This window comes from Polypterus senegalus, chromosome 8 (assembly GCF_016835505.1).
Source record: "Polypterus senegalus isolate Bchr_013 chromosome 8, ASM1683550v1, whole genome shotgun sequence".
Taxonomy (NCBI): Eukaryota; Metazoa; Chordata; class Cladistia; order Polypteriformes; family Polypteridae; genus Polypterus; species Polypterus senegalus.
The window spans coordinates 61,179,837-61,201,412 of record NC_053161.1 but is presented as its reverse complement, the minus strand read 5'-3'; the positions used below and the strand labels follow the sequence as shown (position 1 = coordinate 61,201,412).

General features: G+C 37.0%; 1 protein-coding gene across 1 annotated transcript; it reads right to left on the bottom strand.

Moving 5' to 3' along the window:
- Positions 1–6,505: 6,505 nt before the first annotated feature.
- LOC120534557 (hyaluronidase PH-20-like) lies at positions 6,506–18,714 on the bottom strand. Its single transcript, XM_039762151.1, has 3 exons — positions 17,860–18,714; positions 8,005–8,094; positions 6,506–6,781 (listed from the first exon to the last, which is right to left on the bottom strand). Exons 1-3 carry the CDS (start codon positions 18,712–18,714, stop codon positions 6,506–6,508), a joined length of 1,221 nt encoding a protein of 406 aa, XP_039618085.1.
- Positions 18,715–21,576: the final 2,862 nt, after the last annotated feature.

Sequence of the window (21,576 nt, the reverse complement as noted above, 5' to 3'; positions counted from 1 at the left end):
ACAGAACAACTATATTGATTCAAAAGCACAATCACAGAACTGACACTGGAGCTTTTTGGGTCCACTTATATAACCTAAATAAGTAGATAAACATTAAACAACTCATGGCTTTAATTGTGGTGCTTATGTGACACTAGCTCGTAACAAACAGCTAAATTTCCACAATTGCTTTGACAAACTTTAATGTTTGCTGAGTTAAATTAATTTGGAAATTGTGTATTTTGTGATTAACCACACTGTTCTTATATGTAAAATGACAGAGCACTGTATCATCTACATTATTGGATATCTAGCTGACATTTTACTTTAGAATGAATGTAATAATAATTCTTTGCAGTTATATAGCACTTTTCTCACTACTCAATGCACTCAGCAATTGCAGGTTAAGGGCCTTGCTCAAGGGCCCAACAGAGCAGAGTCCCTTTTGGCATTTACGGGATTCGAACCGGTAACCTTTCAATTGCCAGAGCAGATCCCTAGCCTCAGAGGTAATGACACACCGATCCAAAGCATATATGTAGAGTAGGCCTACTTTGTGCTATGTTAAAAATAAAGATATTGTTTAAAAATTAAATGGACAACAGTGCTTTCCACTTTATGAGCAGGGCTATATAATGCAAACTATCTAATAATTATACACATGTGCAAACAAAATGGCTGAGGATATGAAACAACTGAAAAATAAATAACTACTCAACTCACTTAGACAAAAAAACTTTAGAAAAAGAAAACACATCCACAAATTAAGAGATAGAGGCTCACCAAGTCAAAACTGCAAAGAATTGATTCTGAATCTTCTATTCTGGTGCCAACACGTTTTCCCACTTCACATGCTGTTCTCAACAATGGAAAGTGCAAAACAAATAACATTAAAAAATAAATGAACTGAATAGGCTAAGTGAAAACAAAAATGACTAATTATGAGCTACAGTATAACCTTCTCAACAGGTCATAAAAGTAGTTTTAAAATATCTAATATAGTTTTCAGATCTGAAGCTTGTGCTTAGCTTGCACCACACTTACTTTGTCATCACAAACCAATCACAGAATGCTTTACTTGTTTAGCATGTTAATGAATCTTGAGTAGGTTACAGTATGTTACTGTATTGTTGCTAGTTACTGTATTAAGCATTGAAAACAGCTATTTACTGTAGATGTACAGACATTCTTTAAAATATTACAGCATGTTACTGTATAAAGAAAATGCAGGAAACTGACTGTAAATTTAAAGCTATTTCTTACAGTGTGCATACTACATACCATTGGACAAAATACCTGCTTTTCAGCAAAATAAATTGAAGGCATAACTCAAGTGTGGAAGAGCTGAGCAGACTGAGGTCAATAGGGCTCTTATTAGAGTGCTTATACAACTGAATATTTTCTGCCGTGTTCTCCCTGTGTTTCAGTAATTCTTCCAGTAAATAACTTTCTTAAGCCTATATCGATGAGTGCATGGCAGTAACCATCTGTGACTGAAGAGCCAAACCATTACTGTCAAAGCTCATGCCTATATCAGCACATATGCAATCATCAGTTAACCTAGTACAGTATGCATATTTGTGAAATGAAGGCAGAATTACCAGAGCTCATGGAGAATAACTCAAGCAGACACAGGGAGAACATGCAAACACCACATGTTCTGGGCTGGGATGTAAATTTAGAGCCCTGGACACGTCATGAAGTAGCATTAACCTCTGCACCACTGTTACTGACTTTTAATCAATTAGTCATGTTTTATTTTATGTAACCTTACATTTTACATAAAAAATGCTAACACTTTCCCCTGAACAAGTGTGATGTCAGTACAATATGTAATATGCTAACATAATTATTTATTGTAGGGAAGACAGAAGTTTCTAGGTAAGATAGTTATACTTACCAATCAAGACGTGAATAATGTGTTGCATTTTGAGCTGAATGTGCAAGTAAGAATTTCACATGACAATAATGACCTCATAAAAATTGATTTTCTCAATGATCCACCAATTTAGTCTATTCTTGTATTTTAAATAATGTATTTCAATTTAATCCTGCAATCCAAAGCAATGCCATTTCACTTGATAAACTTTAAGTCTCAGGTTCATGTGTATTCTGTGTGCCTTCCGTAAATGTTTAGCATTCAGCACATCTACAGCCTCAGGCAGAATATTGCATTACAGTTTGATGTGTAATTGAGTATTTTACTTTGGTGGCAACAGCATCACACTGAACCACCATGAATTATTATTCATGCACAGAAGCATAAAGCATAAAATTGCAATTTATTACCATTGGGTATATTAAAATAATAAATCACTATGTCTTAGAATCTCTTGTTCACCCTCTTAGGAAAAGAAAAGAAATCCTAATATATGTACAACAGAGCAGTGTCCATGAGGGCAGTTTGTCTAAGATGGTCTATCAAGGAAACTACAGACTGTATGATCCCTAAGGGAAATATGGTACAATAGTCAATAATTCCCACAGATCACTGGCTAAACACTATATGTGGCAGTAGGACTTGGCAAATAGTCTTAGACTTAGTGGGCTTCTACGTGGGGTTCACCTCTTCCTTCTATATCCCTACCAAAGACTTTAAATTTTAAATAGACTAGCATCCCATCTAGTACTAATTAAAGCCATTTTTATGTGTTGCTGAGAAAATACAGTAGCTACTGGCTCCCTGTGACCCGGATACAAGTAAAGAAAAAATTAAATAAATAGATCTGTAAGTTAGCAGAATGTCTAATCTGTATATTTGTGTTTATGGGTTTTTAGTAAACACAATTTCTTATATTTTCTACTAGTCTATTTTTATATTTTAAATGCACAGAACAGCTTCTTATTTGCCTGTGTATCACATATAAAACACATTTCTTGAGAAATGACACATATTTATAAGCTGTCTGCTGGTGTTGTTGACGGTCTGGGCTCTAGATATCATCTGCCTGCCATTTTCAAATAGCCAAACTTGGCAGAGCTCAGACCAAACTGTTCACACATCATGAGCTGCCATCTTGTTCACACTGGCATGAGAACCCAATTGGTAAACTTGACATTTACACATTATTTACCTCAGTTCCCCTGCTAGGTGTTGATGTGTTTCTTCCCAAATTCACTGACCTTTTAACATAGTTTATTCAGTTTGGAATAGTACCAGTATTTATTTACTCATATACCGTAGGTTAGAATTCCAAAAATAAACATCTAAACTTCTGTAAATATATGTCTTTGAGCTTATAACTGTGTTCAGTCAAGATTTACAGTATGTTAGTATGACTACTTGATCCCCACCTATATTTCTAGAATATTTGAGTCATTCTTCAATACTACACATTTTTCTTTTGAAATATTGTACATTAAAAAAAAGTTTGTGTTACTTCGAAGAATGATAACACTTCAGTAGAGGCTACTTATCAAGCAGTTGTTGTAATGTGTGTCACACAGCAATAAGTAACTAAAAGATTCACTTCAGCAAGGCCTTATGTCCCCATAGCAAAGTGTTACCAAATGTTCCACTTCTCATAACTAAAATCTATGAAAACCAGGTACTGTGTCTTTTCCAGCTTCTTAAGGAAATAGGCCAGTGTGCTTTTTCAATGCACAGTACAGGGATGTGATTTCTGCCGAGGCTACAATGGCTGACCAGATCCCTGATGAGCTTTTGGATTTGCATAAAAGTTACATTTGCACTTGTACAACAAAAGCTAATTAAATCTTTCCTTGATAAATCTAGAAACAAAATACATGTTGACAAGCAAGGAGATTGCTTATCTGAATAAAAGAGAATAAATCCATTATGCTGTCAACAACAGGAGGACAATGCTTAATTAGATGGCAAACCTGTTCTGTCCTGAGCTGAATAAGACAAGTTCCTCTCAAAGCTAAAAGGTAAACGTTCTAATTGTGCATCCGCACCCCTCTGCTACTGCTAGCATTTTTCCTGTAAAGTCTACTGTTTTGTAGTAAGTAATTTCCAATAATGCACATTACATACAGATTGTGAAATAATAACTGGATACAAGTTATTTTCAGGCTGAAAAGTAAAAAAAATACCAAATCTAGTAGATGAAAATAATAATTTAGTTGTGGTGTTTTTTTTTCCAGGGTTTGAAGATGTAAACTCTGCTTGTTCCATTATTTTAAACATTTTTCAAAAACAAAGACTAAGAACATAATTCAGAAATGACTGAAATGAAACATTAAATACCCATATTTAGGTAGATTGCACAATGCAGTATGTATAGATAATATAGTCAAGCCATTAACCACAATGCATTAGAAAAAGACAAAAATTTTCATTCATTATTCATTCTTTCTAAATGTTGGAAGACAAAGTCAGAGAGGCGAGATTGCGTTGGTTTGGACATGTGCAGAGGAGAGATGCTGAGTATATTGGGAGAAGAATGCTGAGGATAGAGCTGCCGGGGAAGAGGAAAAGAGGAAGGCCTAAGAGAAGGTTTATGGATGTGGTGAGAGAGGACATGCAGGTGATGGATGTAACAGAACAAGATACAGACAGAAAGATAAGGAAGTAGATGATCCCTAACAGGAGCAGCTGAAAGAAAAAGAAGAAGATTCATTCTTTCTAAATGAGCTGAATTCGTTTTCAGAGTCTGGCCAATGTAAAGCCTGTCTCAGCAGCATTGAAGCCAAGCAGAAATCTAACTATTAAGTTAGAGTTACCAATAAATATAACCTACACTTCATTGGGCTGGCAAGGAAAAAACGGAATATCTACAAAAACCTAAAATTAGTCACACTGGGCAAATGACAAATTAGCAGTGTATCTAACCTGCACCTCTTTTACATCTGACAGGAAATTGGAGCCCCCAGGGAGAAACCCAGAAGGCAAGACAATATGCAACCACCTCACCGACACTGACTGAGGTTGAGATTCCATGCCAGGCACCTGGAGTAGTAAAGAAACAGGATTAACTTGAGTGCTACTATGCCAGCCAAAAGAAGTCCAACCAACAGCTGCATTTGAGATGTAAGCACCAAAGAAGTGAGCAGTTTTCAAAAATAACTTGGAAGCCACTCTTGCTTTCCTAAGGAGTATTCTTAAGCTATAAAGTAGTCAGTTCTTCCTAAATAATGAAACCCTATTTTAAGTTATTTGTGTTTCTAATTCCAGGCAGCACGGTGGCGCAGAGGTAGTGCTGCTGCCTCGCAGTTAGGAGACCCGGGTTTGCTTCCCGGGTCCTCCCTGCGTGGAGTTTGCATGTTCTCCCCGTGTCTGTGTGGGTTTCCTCCCACAGTCCAAAGACATACACGTTAGGTGGATTGGCGATTCTAAATTGGCCCGTGGGTGTGTTTGTGTGTGTCCTGCGGTGGGTTGGCACCCTGACCAGGATTGGTTCCTGCCTTGTGCCCTGTGTTGGCTGGGATTGGCTCCAGCAGACCCCCGTGATCCTATGTTCGGATTCAGCGGGTTGGAAAATGGATGGATGTTTCTAATTCCAGCAGCAAACAAAATTCACTGAGATTTTGGATAAAAATAAATAATGTGAATTAAAAAAAATAAAACATAGTAACTTATTATATTTTCAAAAAGGGTGATTTATGATAAAAAGGTCAAAAGAAAAATAAATTAATCATCTGTGACTGCATTGGAGTAACTGCTCACAAAGATCATTTGATCTTTTTCTGGCAATTCTAAAACTTTCTAGAGGCAAGTTATGGGATGAATGATGCTCTCTTGGTCTCTCCTTGACAATGAGAAGAATGTGCAAACTGCAAACAGGCAGAACCTGCAACAGCAAGGCTGTGGCACTACATTCAAAGAAACAAACATCTACTTTAAGAACGTAATGTCAATATATTCTGGATCATTTTTAAACCTTTCTAGAAATCATTCAAGCAAGAAGTATCCTTCCTGGTTCAATTTAATGTGGAGATTTGTTGGATTTAAGTGCAAATAGTTGCTAGAATCTAATCTTTTATGTACACACCTAGCACAGAATTGAATTCAATTTATCCCTATTAAATCCACTAAGAGTGAATTTTTCACTAACAGTGTAAAAGTTCAGGTCACCATACCATAATAAGAAATAATGAAAAAAAACACAAAATGAAATACTTAAACAAATGGAGACACATTACGCAATAATTCTCCACAGGCAGATCATTGGCTGAGATTCAGCAGAGGACTGTGAGACAGCGGGGGGTAGAAAGCACCACCAAATAATGAAAAACTCCGTAAGTGTTCAGTTATTTGATTCCCTTTATTTGTGACATGACACAGCAGAGGTTAAAATTAAGCAAAATGTAAAAGTATAGGCTTCAGGGTAATCAGAAAGTATTGCACATTAATTCATTATTTTAATATATATTAAGTACTTTTAACTTGATTATATCTGAAATGAGAGAAACTTAAGTTTTCTTTATGAATGTTATATCTGCATGGTTTGGATCATTTTTAAAATATTAGCTTTTTTAGAAATTAGTCAAACAATTCCATCAGTCTTAAATTTTGCATAACCTACCACCACAAGAAAACAGGAGTAAAATTCTAACAAATAATTCATTCATAATATTGGCAGGTGAACTTGTCAGCCATATACATCAAGTCAGCTTGTGATGGCACACCATTTGAAATGAATTGACCATGCTGGTTCATTTGAATGTGGAAATTTGTTGGATTTAAGTGCAAATAGTCACTAGAATCAAATTTTTTACGTATGCACCTGCCATTATTATGGCAGAGTTTTTGGCTGCAAAGCTTGGTTGCTTCAGTAACATTTACAATGTATGGATTTAAAGTGGAAGTTAAATAACTATCCATTGCTGAGCACTTCTCCTGAAAAATAAAAAGAAAATCAATCAATCAATCAATCTTTATATGATACCCTTTGGATTGCAAGATAAATGACTGAAAACCAATATTAAAAATAAAGCAAGGCAGAAAAATCTAAGTAATTTGTGAAATACAGCTAGGTATTAATGCACAACTATGTGACTATACATGGGGGTCATGAGGTCACTGGAAAGGGGTGTGTGGCACTCTCGATATCTATGCAAAAGGATGAAGGTCCAAGTCTTTAGAGTCCTGGTGCCTGCAATGTCATTTTGTTGCAAACAACTTTGCACCTTGGAAACAATGAGATATCAACCAAATGAAAAGTTAAATTAATTATTTGAGAGACCCAAAACAGAGCATAAACATGGATAAACAGCTACAATGTTAATGTCTTCAGAGCCCTGGTGCTTCTGTCTTGCTGTATGGTTGCGAGACATGGACGCTATCCAGTAACCTGAGACGAAGACTGGACTCATTTGGTAATGTGTCTCTCCGGAAAATCCTTGGGTACAGTTGGTTTGACTTTGTGTCGAATGAGCGGTTGCTCATGGAGTCCTGAATGAGGCACATTACCTGCATTGTGAGGGAGCATTAGTTACAACACTATAGCCATGTGGCGCGTTTCCCCGAGAGTGATCCAGCTCGTATGATCCTCATTGTTGGGGACCCGAGTGGCTGGACCAGGCCAAGGGGTCACCCACCTAACACCTGGCTGCAGCAGATAAAGGGTCATTTCCAGAGGTTGGGACTGGACCACGTGTCTGCCTGGGAGGCTGCCAACCGGGATCCTGAGTTGTTTCATTCTGTAGTGGGTGCGGCAACACATTGTACCAGTGCATGCTCCCCAACTTGACTTGACTTGACTTTATGTGACTTTACGGTATATGATTGTGCTTCTTTCTGCACATTAAACATTGCTCTATGTATCTGTTTTATTTATGATTTCATGAACTTTATAATATGACCTGGCAGACCAGTGACTTGCTTTATAATGTTCTGACAGAGCTAAGAATCTATTTGTGTCACAAGCACAGCATAGTAACATCAACTTCTTACATTAAATAAAAAGCAACAATCACTGTACTGCCTACAGAAATGTTCCTTTAACTCACCAGGGTGAATTTCTTTACTTTCAGTTTACACAAGACTATGGTTTTAGCCCAAGGCAGGTACAATCCTGCTATAATATCAGACTGAACCAAATAAAGTCACAAAAAGATCACCTTGTTTCTGAAGTCGCTAGATGCTCCCCACAGTATGATCCCTGCTGCACCCAAGGCTGAACTTTCACCAATAGAATGAATAAGGTCAACCTAAAAAAAAAAAATCATTATGTACTTTGGAAATTAAAATAAAGGAAACTGGTGTCATTATGTGTTTGTTAAGGATTTGAAAACATATGGTCTTTGAAAGCTGAATACATTTGTGTATCCTCTTACATTAGGATTACTGTAGACTTTATACATGACAATCAAGGATGTCATTGAATTCAGCAAAAAGAAAGCTAACCATATTTTCATCCACATAGGGGGGATGCTGTTGAAAGAGTGAGCATTTCTATATTTCTATGAAGGTCATTGACAAACTGAAGTGGGCACAACACATTTCAGTGCTTGTCAAAAAGGCTCACCAGTTCCTTTATTTCCCCAGTCATCTGAGGGCAGTTTTCATTTCTGCATCTATTCCTACAAATTTCTACTGATACGCAGCAGAGTCCAATCTCATTGGCTCATGAAATCCTGATGTGACACTTGTTTAGCTCAGTATTGTATAACACTGCAGAGGGTGGTGAAGGCAGCACCAAATATGACCATCTACTCGCTGTTTAAGACTTATACAAAAATCACTGCCTTAGAAAGGCAAACAGTATAATGAAAGACCCTCAACCATCCTACATGGTTGCTTTTCTCTCTCCTTCCTTCTGGAAACTAGTTTGGGACCATTGACACTCAACAACAACAACAACAACATTTATTTATATACTCACTCACACAAGGATATTCAAGGATAGGTTTCTAATCACAGATTGGAGGGTTTCTGAAGAGTTAATCATAATAAAAAATACAGTAACATAGCAAATACTTTGTATAAATATATGCAGTAATATTTGCAAATACATTTAGTACAAAGTTGACTGACTGACTGCCTCACTCACTTACTCGTCAACGAAAACACTATTTCTCATTTAGTGTAAAAGCTGAAATGGCAGGATGATACATCTAAGGCAGTAGACATCTGCTAAGAAAGGATTTTTCAATACATCAATATTTAGGGGTATACCCCACCCTACAATAGAAAACCTAAATACTCCAAAATCAAAAAATGCTTTGATTGATTTGACTGAAATGTGCTGACATTATGGAAAAAAGAAAATGAACTGACATTTTTTTAATCTTTATTTATTTGTTGATATTTGTTATTATGCTGATGTAATACTCTGTGCTGTGCTCAGGTGAGGCTTTAATCAAATGAAGAACTCAGCAGAAGCAAATGATGAACCTTGCAAACAGTACTACTAACCAATAGGGTGGATGGATGACTGAAGAGAAGACAGCGTCCTGGACAGGAAAAAAGAGATGTGATCACATTTGGCATGTACAGTGAGGTGTGAAATGAAAAGAGAATGTTTGGTAAACTTCAAAGAAATGTAAAGCTCAATGGTTTAGCTCCATAAAGCTTCAGTGAGGTTGCCAGGGGCTGTGGCTGTGAGCGTAGATGATGCTTTGCCTGAAGCAAAAAGGGTAGGAGAGAGAAGTAGTAGCTAAAGTGACACGTTTGGGTCCAAAATAACCCAGGACCATCAGTTTAAATGTAACGGTTCCCCCAGAACCTGCTCCATTGTAATATACATACAAAGGCATCTGCTTACTTTGAATCGGGAGGTCCCAATCACCCACCACCCACTCTCCAAAATTCTTTGCATGTACATTAACATTTGTGGACTTTAATGAGGTTTTCATACAACTTATGAAAAACACAAAAGGAAATACCTGACAATGATAATAATGTATTCTCAAATTTCGCATTACTACTGCTGATTACCTATTTTAATTCAGAAGAATGCACTTATTTACAATGACCATCAATAAAAGCCAAGTCACTAGGAAAAGCAGGAATTGATCTAATTCTGGAATGTTTTCCTCATAGACAATTGTGTATAGCATGATTAAGAGAAAGTAGCTCCAAAGATGTAATAATATTATTATTTGACTCATTTGAGATACAGCTGGTTATATTTATTTTGTTTATTCAATTGGAACAAAGGTAGGTGAAATTACTTGTTCATGGTCATAACAGTCCCAGTAGCAGGATCTGATCCCACAACCTCAGGGTTGAAAGTGCCAAGTTTTAACCACTGTATACAGAACAGTACTTGGTTAATTACTTGATAATTCTGATACACCCGATCAACAAACAGAACTAAAACTGACAGCCATTGTGTTACAAAGTTTCATGGGAAAGTTTGGTAACACAGATAGTCTTATGTATTGCTGTATTCAGGATTGTTCCATGGTTTGTTTATTTAAAACTTATGTAAATCATTTTTTATTTATAGGGCAGCACGGTGGCGCAGTGATAGCACTGCTGCCTAACAGAAAGGAGACCTGGGTTCGCTTCCCGGATCCTCCCTGTGTGGAGTTTGCATGTTCTCCCTGTGTCTGCGTAGGTTTCCTCTGGGTTCTCCGGTTTCCTCCCACAATCCAAAGACATGCAGGTTAGGTGCATTGGCGATCCTAAATTGTCCCTAGTGTGTGTGCCCTGCGGTGGGCTGGCACCCTGCCCAGGATTTGTTCCTGCCTTGCATCCTGTGTTGGCTGGGATTGGCTCCAGCAGACCCCCGTGACCCTGCGTTAGGATATAGCGGGTCGGAAAATGACCGACTAACTAAATTTTTTATTTATTTCCCCTGTCCTAAGGAGACATGCAAATAAACATAACTTGATGCATTTAACGCATAATGCATTTTAATAAACGAATGATGAATTTTTATGGTCTGACATGCCTCTCAGGTTAAAACCCAGCTGACACACTTTAACATTTTTGTACTTTTGGAAAAATAGAGAGTAGTTGCTTTATTCAGCATTGCATTCTCCCAATTTATTTATTTATTTATTTTTGTTAGCTTGTATTGACCAAGAAATGCAGACAAGAATGTTCGTATCATATGAGAGAAATGGATCCTTGTAGACTGGCATATAACATTATTTGATTAACAGACTGATAGAATCACACTATGGAGGCTGCTCTAAAGCAAATTCATATTTTCCAAAAATGTGTTACTTTTCACATTCATTGGAACAAGAATATTATAAGTCCTTGTGAGACCCAGGGAAAACAATCTTTCTCTATGTGCAATAAGCCTTGCTATACAGTTCAGTGCCATTACTGCTATATTTGCTCTTCAAGATTACACATCTCAGAATCTGTACACAAACCTAGTAACCCCACCTATTTAGAACATATCTATTCATCCATTTTCTGTGAACCAACTATTGAGCCTGGACGCTACCTAACAGCATCATGACAGCCCTCATAGTGATTATAGGGCCCTCTCATGCATACACTCATATTCATTTAAGAAAGGACAGTTTAGAGACAAGTAACATAACTAACATATTTTTTGGGATATACTGTAGCAGGAAAACCAAGGTACCTAGAGGAAATATTATGCAGATATGGGGGAACTTCAAAAATACAGCAACCAGACCAGGATTTGGACTATGGTCAGTGAGGCTGTTCACTCAGATCATTATATGGCTCAGTTATGGGAATATCATTTAGTATAACAAAGCTTGTCACATTGTTGATAACATCAAATTAAATTGTGTTTATTATGTATTCTTTTAATAGAACAATACTATGAGGGCTGGAAGCGCTGCACCTCAGTAAAGACACAATTCACCCACACTGCAGTACAGGAGGAGGCGGGGTGATGAGTGGAGAGGCAACAGTTATGTACATACTGTAGTTTAAGCACATTTAATAATAAAGTCAGTGGTTTTTGCGTGCACCGAGAAAACATTGTCTGGCGTGCTTTCTTCCCTCGCAGGGTGCTACAATACATTATTACAGTTTTCATTTTATTATAATACATTTAATAATTAATGTAGAAGTTTTCTTAGTTTTATTTTGAATTAATTTGCATTGGAGAATAAACAAATAATCTGACTTTAAAAGTTACTACAAATCCTCTGTTAACGAAACAGTTATTAATACCATTATATTTTTTGAGGTACAGGAGACATAAGGTTTGAAATAAGATTATTATACTCTGTGACGGACAGCCGGGTCCCATGCCCGGCCGGGACGCCTCTGATGCATACGTCCCGGGGGAGCCATCATGGACTTTGCAATACCTCCCCCGTGGCTCCATGGGACATGGAGTCCACCACAGCAGCCTGGTTGGGAGATGGGGTGGCCGCTAGGGGGTGCTGCAGAGATCCAGCCACCACACTGGACGGTTTATCAGCCCCGCATAAAAGGGCCTGCCTCCCAGCAATCGAGGCCAGAATCGGGAGAAAGAGGACGAGGTTGCCTGGGAGGAGTGGTGGAGCAGGAAAGTGTTTGGTTTTTTGTGTGTTTGCTTTGGACTGTGTTTGGGCTGTGTGGCACGGGAAGACGTGTCACACAGCTGAAAAATAAAAAGCCTTTGAGTGTGAACACGTGCCTCTGCGTATTCTGTGCCGGGTCGGGCGCTATATAGCGCCTTGTTTACAACTCATGTAGCCAGAGAGTAGCGATGTCTTGCATGATGATTAATGCATGTAAGTAAGAATTTCACTGTACACTGAACATGTGACATAAAGACCCTACGAACTAGACATGAGACAATACACGTATCCCATGGTATAATTGGTATTGTGATTCAAGCTTCATGATTCAATATTCCCACAAGATGAACTTTTATTAAAAGAAACTTTTTGTATAATTAGTGTTAAAAGATGTAAACTGAAATATTTTGAAAATTGAAATATTAACTTATTAGACATTCATAAAACAAAACACTACAACATAAACTCAAATCCATGAATAATTACGCAAGCTTTAAAATAAATTTTTGTACAATTTTTACTTTTTTATTGAAATAAAATCATAATACAAAGTTACTGCACAGCTAAACAAGCCATATTTAAATGTACCTTTTTTAGGCGTGTTTGCTTATAATGTGAGGAGCAGCTATGGCATTAGCCGTGTCTATCTGTCTGTCTGATTTTGTTGAAATGCAGAACACTTATTTTGTAAGGACTTTTCTCAACAGCTCAATTTTCACGTTTTGAAATGATAAAATCTGTCATTGAAAAGTATTACAGAATTTGCAGTCTCATCTAATTTCATGGAGGAGCCATCTGTGCAACTTCAACTACAAATTAGTTTACTGTTTCAATTTTATTTTGAGAGTGTTATATCAACTTGTGCATTTTTCTTTTCTAATTATCTGACAGCTGCCAGGATCCACAGTACAAGATAATCAAAATTTTGGGGGGAGGCACACAGGCTACTGGTACAGAAATTAATACACAAAAAAGTCAACTTTCTAGAAATGAATGGAAGAGAAAAAAAATTATTTAAGTGTCGCTCTGTGAGCATAGACTGAACTAACATGTCCTCAGAATTTTTTTTACAGTAAAATGAAACTCACAGCTGCATTATTTGCACATTACTATTATAAAGAATGAACATTAACAACCTGCAGCTAAAGGGTATTTCTTCTTCATCTTCTTCTACTTAATCACACATGAAAGTACAGTTGCTGTATACGTGATATAAAGATAGCATGGAGTTAGAAAAGGAACTTCAGTTGATATAAGGGCTGAAGATGGGGAACATATTTTAGCTGCTTTTCTACTTACATACAGTAATACTGATTGTGATTTTATGATAGTATTGCTTATTTTTTATAGTTATGTTTCTGTTGGTAATTTCACTTTACTTTTGATACAGTATTAGCATTTACTGAGTAACTGAGTAGTGTGGTATTAATACTAACGTTGAGGTATTGTGTTTTTTGCTCTAAATGCCTGTTGGATGGTTATTGCGGTTTTCATCTTTTTGGGGTCCCTTTTGTTATTAAAAAAAACTACAATAAGCAACAGACCTTCTACAGTTATGAGCCGCATATCAATCAATGTCATTTTCCCATTACATGAATTGGAATCTTCCGTGTATGACAGTTATGGAGTCACCATATGCCTTTTTGTGCATTGCGTACATGACATTTTAAAGTGCTGTATTTAAGAAGTAATTATATTTTACTGTGGCTGTTATTTTTGAATATATCTCATTGTTACAAAAATATTTAAAAAATTTAAAAAACTGACTCTTTGATGAAAAAAAAAACAGTCCCTGAGTGTGCCTGGATGTTGCATTACATGTACATTTTCAAACTCGTAACCTTCTGGCTTAGCAATGGCTGCCTTTTTGTATCTGCTTGAAAGCACCTCTTGAGTGTGGTTCTGACTAGATCTAGGAGGAATTTATAATATGGCATTTCCTGATATAAAAAATGAGAATGTCAACCCTCTACATGAAGTTGAGATCTCCTTGCTTGGACAATATCCCTTGGAGTTGTCCACTGAGTACGGACATTTCAGGGAAATGCATGTGAATTGACCAGAAAAACAAGCATTGGGAATTTGGCTGCTTCCTTTCTTCACCATGCTGCTGTTGAGGTCAATGCAAGATCCACTGCTGTATAATTCTTGTTTGCTTTAAGTGAAAGGTGTATCGATGCCTCAAGCAGTTCTTCTCACATTTTCAACTTGCAAGAGCTGCTGTGACTTCACCTTGCTGATGTCAAAAGCACTTCCCCGTATCATGAGAACTGTTCTAATACAATGATACATTTGTGCTTTGGCAGTACCAAGGGTTGATTTGAAAACAAATCAGTGGATGCAATGGTGCATCTATGAAAAAAGTCCTGAATTACTGTACTTGCCTGAGGATATGACTCACTGAAATGTGTGAGAGAAACACATAACCTGCTGTCCCAACACATATTCATGTACAACAGTGTCCATGTTGCACGCTGCCAACTTTCACCCTCACATCATTATAATGCAGATGATTTGGAATGTTCTAGTTTTTCAATCACATTTTAAAATCCCGTTTTTCATGAAGAACATTTTTATTTGCATTTGTATTTCATTTCAGTCATGCAGTAATGCATACAAGGCCAAATTTCGTATTGACGGCATTTTGTATCATGAAATTGGATACAATGAAATTTTGTTTCATGCCTACTATTAACCCAGAGTCTATACGAAGAGCATAACAACAGTTTTTCCAAATTAAAGCCATTTAGCTAAATATAACTCACTGTTTCTTATTCACTTAATGTTTTCTTAAAGTCATAGAGCTGAGATATGAAGGTCACCAAGGTGTTTTTTTCAACTATACAACTTGGAAAGTCGTGTCTGTGTTGTTCTACATGAAGGATTACTTCCTTATATGTTTGTGAAGTTTACGGTTAAACAGTAGACTACTACGCCCCATGTTCTTCTTGAAGGACTGCATTTAAGATTACTTCAATCTGGTATAATTTGATAAATCGGGTAACCAAGTAGATGGCACAGTCTTTACCACTGCTTTCTTACTGCATCAAAGTACTGGGTATAAATCTCAGCTGGTCAAAGTCTTTATGAATTTTGCAGTTTCTGCCCTTGTCTATGTGGGCTTTTTCTCTGGCTTCATGTAGCATCTTGAAGATCTCCAAGTCAGGATAACAGTTGTATCTAAATAGGCCTTTTCTGAGTGTATCCTGTAAAGGGCTGGAATTCCATTTAAGATTGCTTCTTGCCTTGTTCCCAATGTTTTCAAAACAGTGTATGGTTTCCTGCAGTCCCTTACCAGTTTAGAAAATTGAGGATACATACACTGGATTTCAAACTTGCGTCATGTCTCGTTTGTGAAAAGAATACCTTTAAAACTACTGCTCTTGGTTGTTAGGTTTTCATTTGCAAATCCACACTAATCTGCCTAATCCTTGCTGAGTGAGTTCTGAATACCTAGTGGCGGTAATCCAAGCTGTTTACAAGATGTTTCCATACAATCAGCATGTTCCTCCAAATTAACATCGGAGAATTAAATAGTGAGTGATAACAAGAAAAGTACACATTCATAACAGCACCATAAATGTGTATTAGTGAACAACTGAAGAGGAAAGACAACCTTCAGCTGTAATTAGCTCAACTTTTAAACTCAGGGACCTCCATTTTAATCAGTAAGCACTTCCTGCTGCTCCTTTGTTGCTTCACTTTACAAATGGGTTCGGTGGTGCATGCTTTCTCACATACAGGCAAGCTGTCCGCATCTGCTACAATGAGCTTACAACAAAGTACACGCTTTGTATTATTAACACAATTTAATAAATAAAAAAGACAAACTCACATGGGACTAATCAAAATGCCTGAAATATGCATGTGAAATTATTTTTAATTAGAGAGTAATCTATCTATTTTTCTGAATTTCTTTAAACCAGTCAGCCATCTCTAGCTCCCTGATTTGTAATGATAATTGATAAAAGCACATATTGTATTTTTTCATTCATAAATTTGCTTTCAAACCCACATAATACAATACAGTGTTACATGAAAGTCTCGGTTTATTCCATTAAGTGCAATTTGAAATAAAAGTTGGTCCATCGCAAATCCTGCTCCCTTGGATAGGGCCAGTTTAAAGTTACTAATTAAGATAACTTTTATATCTTTGAGATGAAACTAGAATTCTTGTAGTAAATCTATCACAGACTGCAATGGTGTGGGTTGGCTTCAGGCTCCTGGGTGCCACCAGGAGTCTCTTGAACCCGCCACCGCCGATAGCGTTTCCGAGGGATGAGCTCGGCAAATGAGGACACTGCATGAAGCAGGGGAAGGTGCAAAGTGCTCTGTGCTTTTATTAAAAAAAACTAAACACCACAAGTGTCCGAAAAGTGCAGTGCTTCAAGAAAGTTCAGTAAATATCCAATTAAAAACAAAGGTGAGATGAAGATTAAAAATCAGAATAAATAAATCCATTAAAGTGAGGTTAAAACCAACTAGCAGAAAAGAATCCTTTCTAAAAGCCTGGTGCACTGATCTTTTAACTGGCCCTAACAGGAGCAGTTGACCTTCTCCAGGTCTGGGTCCAGCCATCCCATGGCTACGGTAAGGCTCCCTCTTCGGACCAAGGCTTGGGTCCCCAATGGCCATGGCACTCACATTGGCCGCTCTTCTGCTCAGTCCTGCTCCTCAAACATGTTCAGTCGGAGTAACTCAATTCAACCCCTGTGAGTGTAGGCCACACACTCCTATCCAGGGGCTCTCTTCTCAGCTGCCTGCCTTCTCTCTCCTGATCCTGCTCACTTCAGCTCACTCACACTGGCTCTTTCCACCTCCTGCCTTCTGCTGTTTTTTTCCGTTTAACCTGCATTCTGTTCTCTTCTTTATCTTTATTGCACTCATGCTTCCCTTTTTAAAAGCGGGGATGTGGTACAGCTGCTGCAATCATAAGCTCCCGGCACCGATTGGTTGGGGTCACGGGTGCTCTCACCACACTACCACACCCAACACTCACCCCTCCACACACACACACAAACATGCAAGTGCAGCGATTATTTATTTAAAAAGCTGGCAATCAGCCATGGACCTCACTTTACCACACAGATACAGGAACAACATGCAAACTGCATATACAGTAGACAGTGTTTGAACCAGCACTCAGAGGCCATCTCATAGAGCAGTGAGGCAGGAACACCAAGCACTGCTTCACTAGGGCATCCTATGGTTTTGTTTGTTAACATCCATACCAAAGGTGACTTTGAAAAACATGAGCAGATATATTGAAATACATCAATCAGCAAAAAAGTGAATAGAGATAAGTGTTTGGCAAACTTTAAGACAAGAACTACTGCAGTTAGCAGAATAATCAGATGGCGGAAGAGAAACATACAAAATTGAAAAGAGGTAACTGAGGACAAAAAGGACAGGTTTCTCATATTTTCTAAATATTAAAACTGAACAAGTCATTTGAAACATTATTTAAATCTGACCTTCCTAACTTATCCACATTAGTTGACTTAATGTCTCTCTTATGTGTCTTACCTGAGAAAGGAATGCTGTGGTGTTGTCTGAAAACACAAGTCTTTGGTAAGCATACACTGGAGCAGGAACTGTCTTCTTTGAGAGCTCTGCTACTCTCATTGCTTCTAGAATGCGATGCCGAACAAATAAAGCTGCAGATGTGGTATTGCTTAAGTGCTGAGTAAAATAAATGGATGGGTAGAGAGCAGTACTTTCTCCCCAAAGCCAGAGGAGCTTGTTATTGAGGGACACATCCCGTTCTGTACACTTGCCTGTGAACTGAATGTTTTCATTTCTGTAGTGATTGTAACATTCAGGGAACATGTAAAAACCCCACAACTGATTGGGCCTCAGATATTTCCCCAGCTGTAATGTTTTCTTCATAAATTCTCTTGCTGCTGTTTCAAACTGGATGATAGCTTTCTCTTTAATTGCAGCAAAAGTGTCCATTGGATTGTGCCTTCTGAGATGCTCCACTGATAATTTTCTGTAAATTTTTTTCTTGTCTGTATTTCTGTACCAAAGGGGCATCCACTCTTCCCAGTCAATTATAGCAAGTCCCTTGGCTTCTTTATTAGGAAGGTAATGGGTGATATCCACCGCAGCTTGTCGCAAATGATCTCTGAGACTTGTGTTTTGTGGAATTGCTCCGTTATACTTAATTGTTTCATTCTTGTTTTCAGTAATATGTGGATAATGTCCCAGTCTGGTATCATAAAATAGAGTGAGGTTTTGATTGACCACATTGTTTGATGGGTCACTTACTGCAGCAAAAAGACTGAGGTCTAAAGGTACAGAGTAATGTTTGGCACATGAACTTGATGGGCTATTCCAGAGAAAGGCAAAAGGAGCCCTGCCGGAGTATGAAGCGGCCATTTTGGACTGGCTCAAGGAAAGTGCATTTGGAGAGTTAAACCAAAGGTATATGAAGACACAGATGGATCCCAGAACACAAAAATTAGCATTCATATTGCAGTGTAGAATCAGCCTGCAATAGATAGTTTTTAGTTTAGTAAATGTCTCATTATTCATTTTGCATACACAACCACCAAGAAGTTAAAATGAGTATCATTACACTTTAACATATAAAAGAACTTCATAGATTATTTTATACTAAACAATAGTCACAAAGAGTACCACCATTAACTAAAATAAATATTCTGAACATTTGCTTTGCTGTTTTAATTTTCAGATAGATAGATAGATAGATAGATAGATAGATAGATAGATAGATAGATAGATAGATAGATAGATAGATAGATAGATAGATAGATAGGTTAAAATAATAAAGCTTACTTTGTTGCTTCAGTTTATTCCTTTAGCTTGGGATCTTGAAATCTACTAGGAAGTCATGATATTTATTCAGGTAAAGGACTACGTAGACACTAAGGTTAGATAAGCAGTTAAGAGCTCACTCCTTTATTTGAACAAGCATTTTGAGCTAGCTTATACATAAACAGCATTGTTATCTATGTAATTTGACTGTGTTCTCAATTTTCCCTTCCAAAAAATATTCTATGTATTGTGAAATAAAAATCCTCATGTGCCATTGTTCTGACTGTTCTAATCAAATAAAGAGCTATTTGAATTCCCTCAATATTTCTTGTGTCTATTTATAACATTTTTTGTATTCTTAACATATCTTTTTCGTACAGGATGAATGTTTCAATTTTATCTACCATGGGGTTTGTTAGTCCTTACACTAATTTATTTAGTGAGCAATCACAAATAGAAATGATGCTGTCAGAAGAACCTTGTAGTTTGTAAGGTGATTTATTCTGATTCAAATTTCTGTAAGCGAAGAAGAATATTGTAAAGCATTTTGAGGAAGAATTTTTATTGCATCATCTTCTTTCTAGTACAGTATTGAAGAGTTCTCAAAATAATAATATTCTGGAAAAACCATTTGATTATTAGGGGCACGATAAATTAATAATATTTTGAAACTGTTTCATGCCAATGAGGTGTTTGCTTAAAAATAAATGATTTGTTTGTGTTTCTAGGTCATTTTTTATTTGGTGAAAAGTTTTATACAAATTTTCCTTTCATCACAGTAACTGTAAATGTAAAATGTTATTTTTGATACAAAACAAAAAGTACATGCACATGACTTCTAAAAATGATTTTATTTGGTTAATCAGTTAAACACATAGACCTGTAGTCCTAAAAGTCAAAGGCTGCTATGGCTAGATTGAACAACAGGAAACTCTCTGCCATTCTTTACAATGTAAGACCTCATATGTGACAGTTACTTCTTTCACTTCCCTAATGTATTTTATTACTTCTGCTGGCTCATCAAGAACAAGTGAAACTTTCCTACTTTGCCAACATATTTGTTTGTTTTCAACATTAAAAAATACAGCATGTTGTTGATAACATCACTGATGTAGCTTGCTGTGCCGGATGTAAAAACATTGCTTTCATATGGTTGGAAGTTCAGACTGATGATCTCAAGTGCAAGGCATTATATGAATAAAATGTATTATTATTATTATTATTATTATTATTATTATTATTATTATTATTATTATTATTATCATCTTCTCATTTGTTGCTGTGCATTTCTGTGTCTTGGGTATTCCTGGATTGTGTATTCTGGATTTTGTCTTGTATGCCTATGAGCCATTGTGTTTTTCTGCTGCTCAGTTGCTCTGTAATCAGGATTTCTTTTTTCGTACTAATGTTTTTCAATGTCTTGTATTCTTATTCTTTTGCATTCTTCATCACTTTTTCCATTTTTGTGATTTGCTGGATGCTCAGCAAATGTCACTGCTCTTCTTTTTCTTTCTGCCATTATTGTGGTTATCATTTGGTTTTGCAATCACTTTGCCGTAATTACACAAGCACAGGTAACTTTGCACCATTATCACCATCCTTTATCACCATTTAATAAAGTTCAATGTTTGATGAGCAATAAAGACAATCCTTCACTTGATAATGAATTCTGAACATGTATGTACTGTGTCTTGGTGAATAATCTATAGATTGGTTTGCAGGGACCGTGATTTTGTTACAATAATCTTTTCTAGCCACCACCAAACTGGCCACCAGGTCTCTGCAACCTATTTTTTTTAATATCAAGAACATATCAGGATATATTCAGGACTATTTTTACTTGTCTGTGTGCTTCAGCATTTTGTCTGCTTATTCTTTCTTGTTCTGTGCAACTTAATCTCCTTCTGTGATGTGCTTGACACAGCAGATGTTGCAGCTCTTCTTTGTCTTTCTTCCTATTATGGGGTTCTTTGTCACAATATCAGCTCCTGTGATTCGCTTGAAATTCACCAGATGTCCCTGTTCTTTATCTTTTTGCTGTGTCACTTGGTTTTCCAATCACTTTGTCCTAATAAACATGTAACCACAGGTCACTTTGCTGATGCTTCTGCTACTAAATTTCTTTTTGAGTTTCTAGAACATATCAGATCATACATTTTCAAGTAAAACCAAGATGAAGGTAGTATCCTCAGTAGTTTACAAGAAATTGTATGACAGACAGACAGTACTTAACATTTTTAATAAAGTGTAGTCGAATAAGACGCTGCAGGTTCCCACAGGAAAATGTTGGGGTGCCAACATTTATATATTATGAGTGTCGCAGGGGATGGACAGGTATCCCAGGGTATGATTCCTTGCCTGGATGGAACAGCACAATAAAAGAGAATGGAAGAACAGCTTTTTTTTGACCAAATGAGAACAGGAATCCAGAACATTGGAACAACTTGGGGAGACAACAACATG

What these genes read in the sequence shown, in the direction of transcription:
- LOC120534557 (XM_039762151.1), bottom strand. Translation starts at nt 18,714, where the DNA reads ATGGCCGCTTCATACTCCGGCAGGGCTCCTTTTGCCTTTCTCTGGAAT. An exon ending in CCACAGCATTCCTTTCTCAG is followed by an intron (nt 8,095 to 17,859) that starts GTAAGACACATA and finishes TTTTTTTTTTAG; the next exon opens with GTTGACCTTATTCATTCTAT. An exon ending in CTAGCGACTTCAGAAACAAG is followed by an intron (nt 6,782 to 8,004) that starts GTGATCTTTTTG and finishes TTTATTTTTCAG; the next exon opens with GAGAAGTGCTCAGCAATGGA.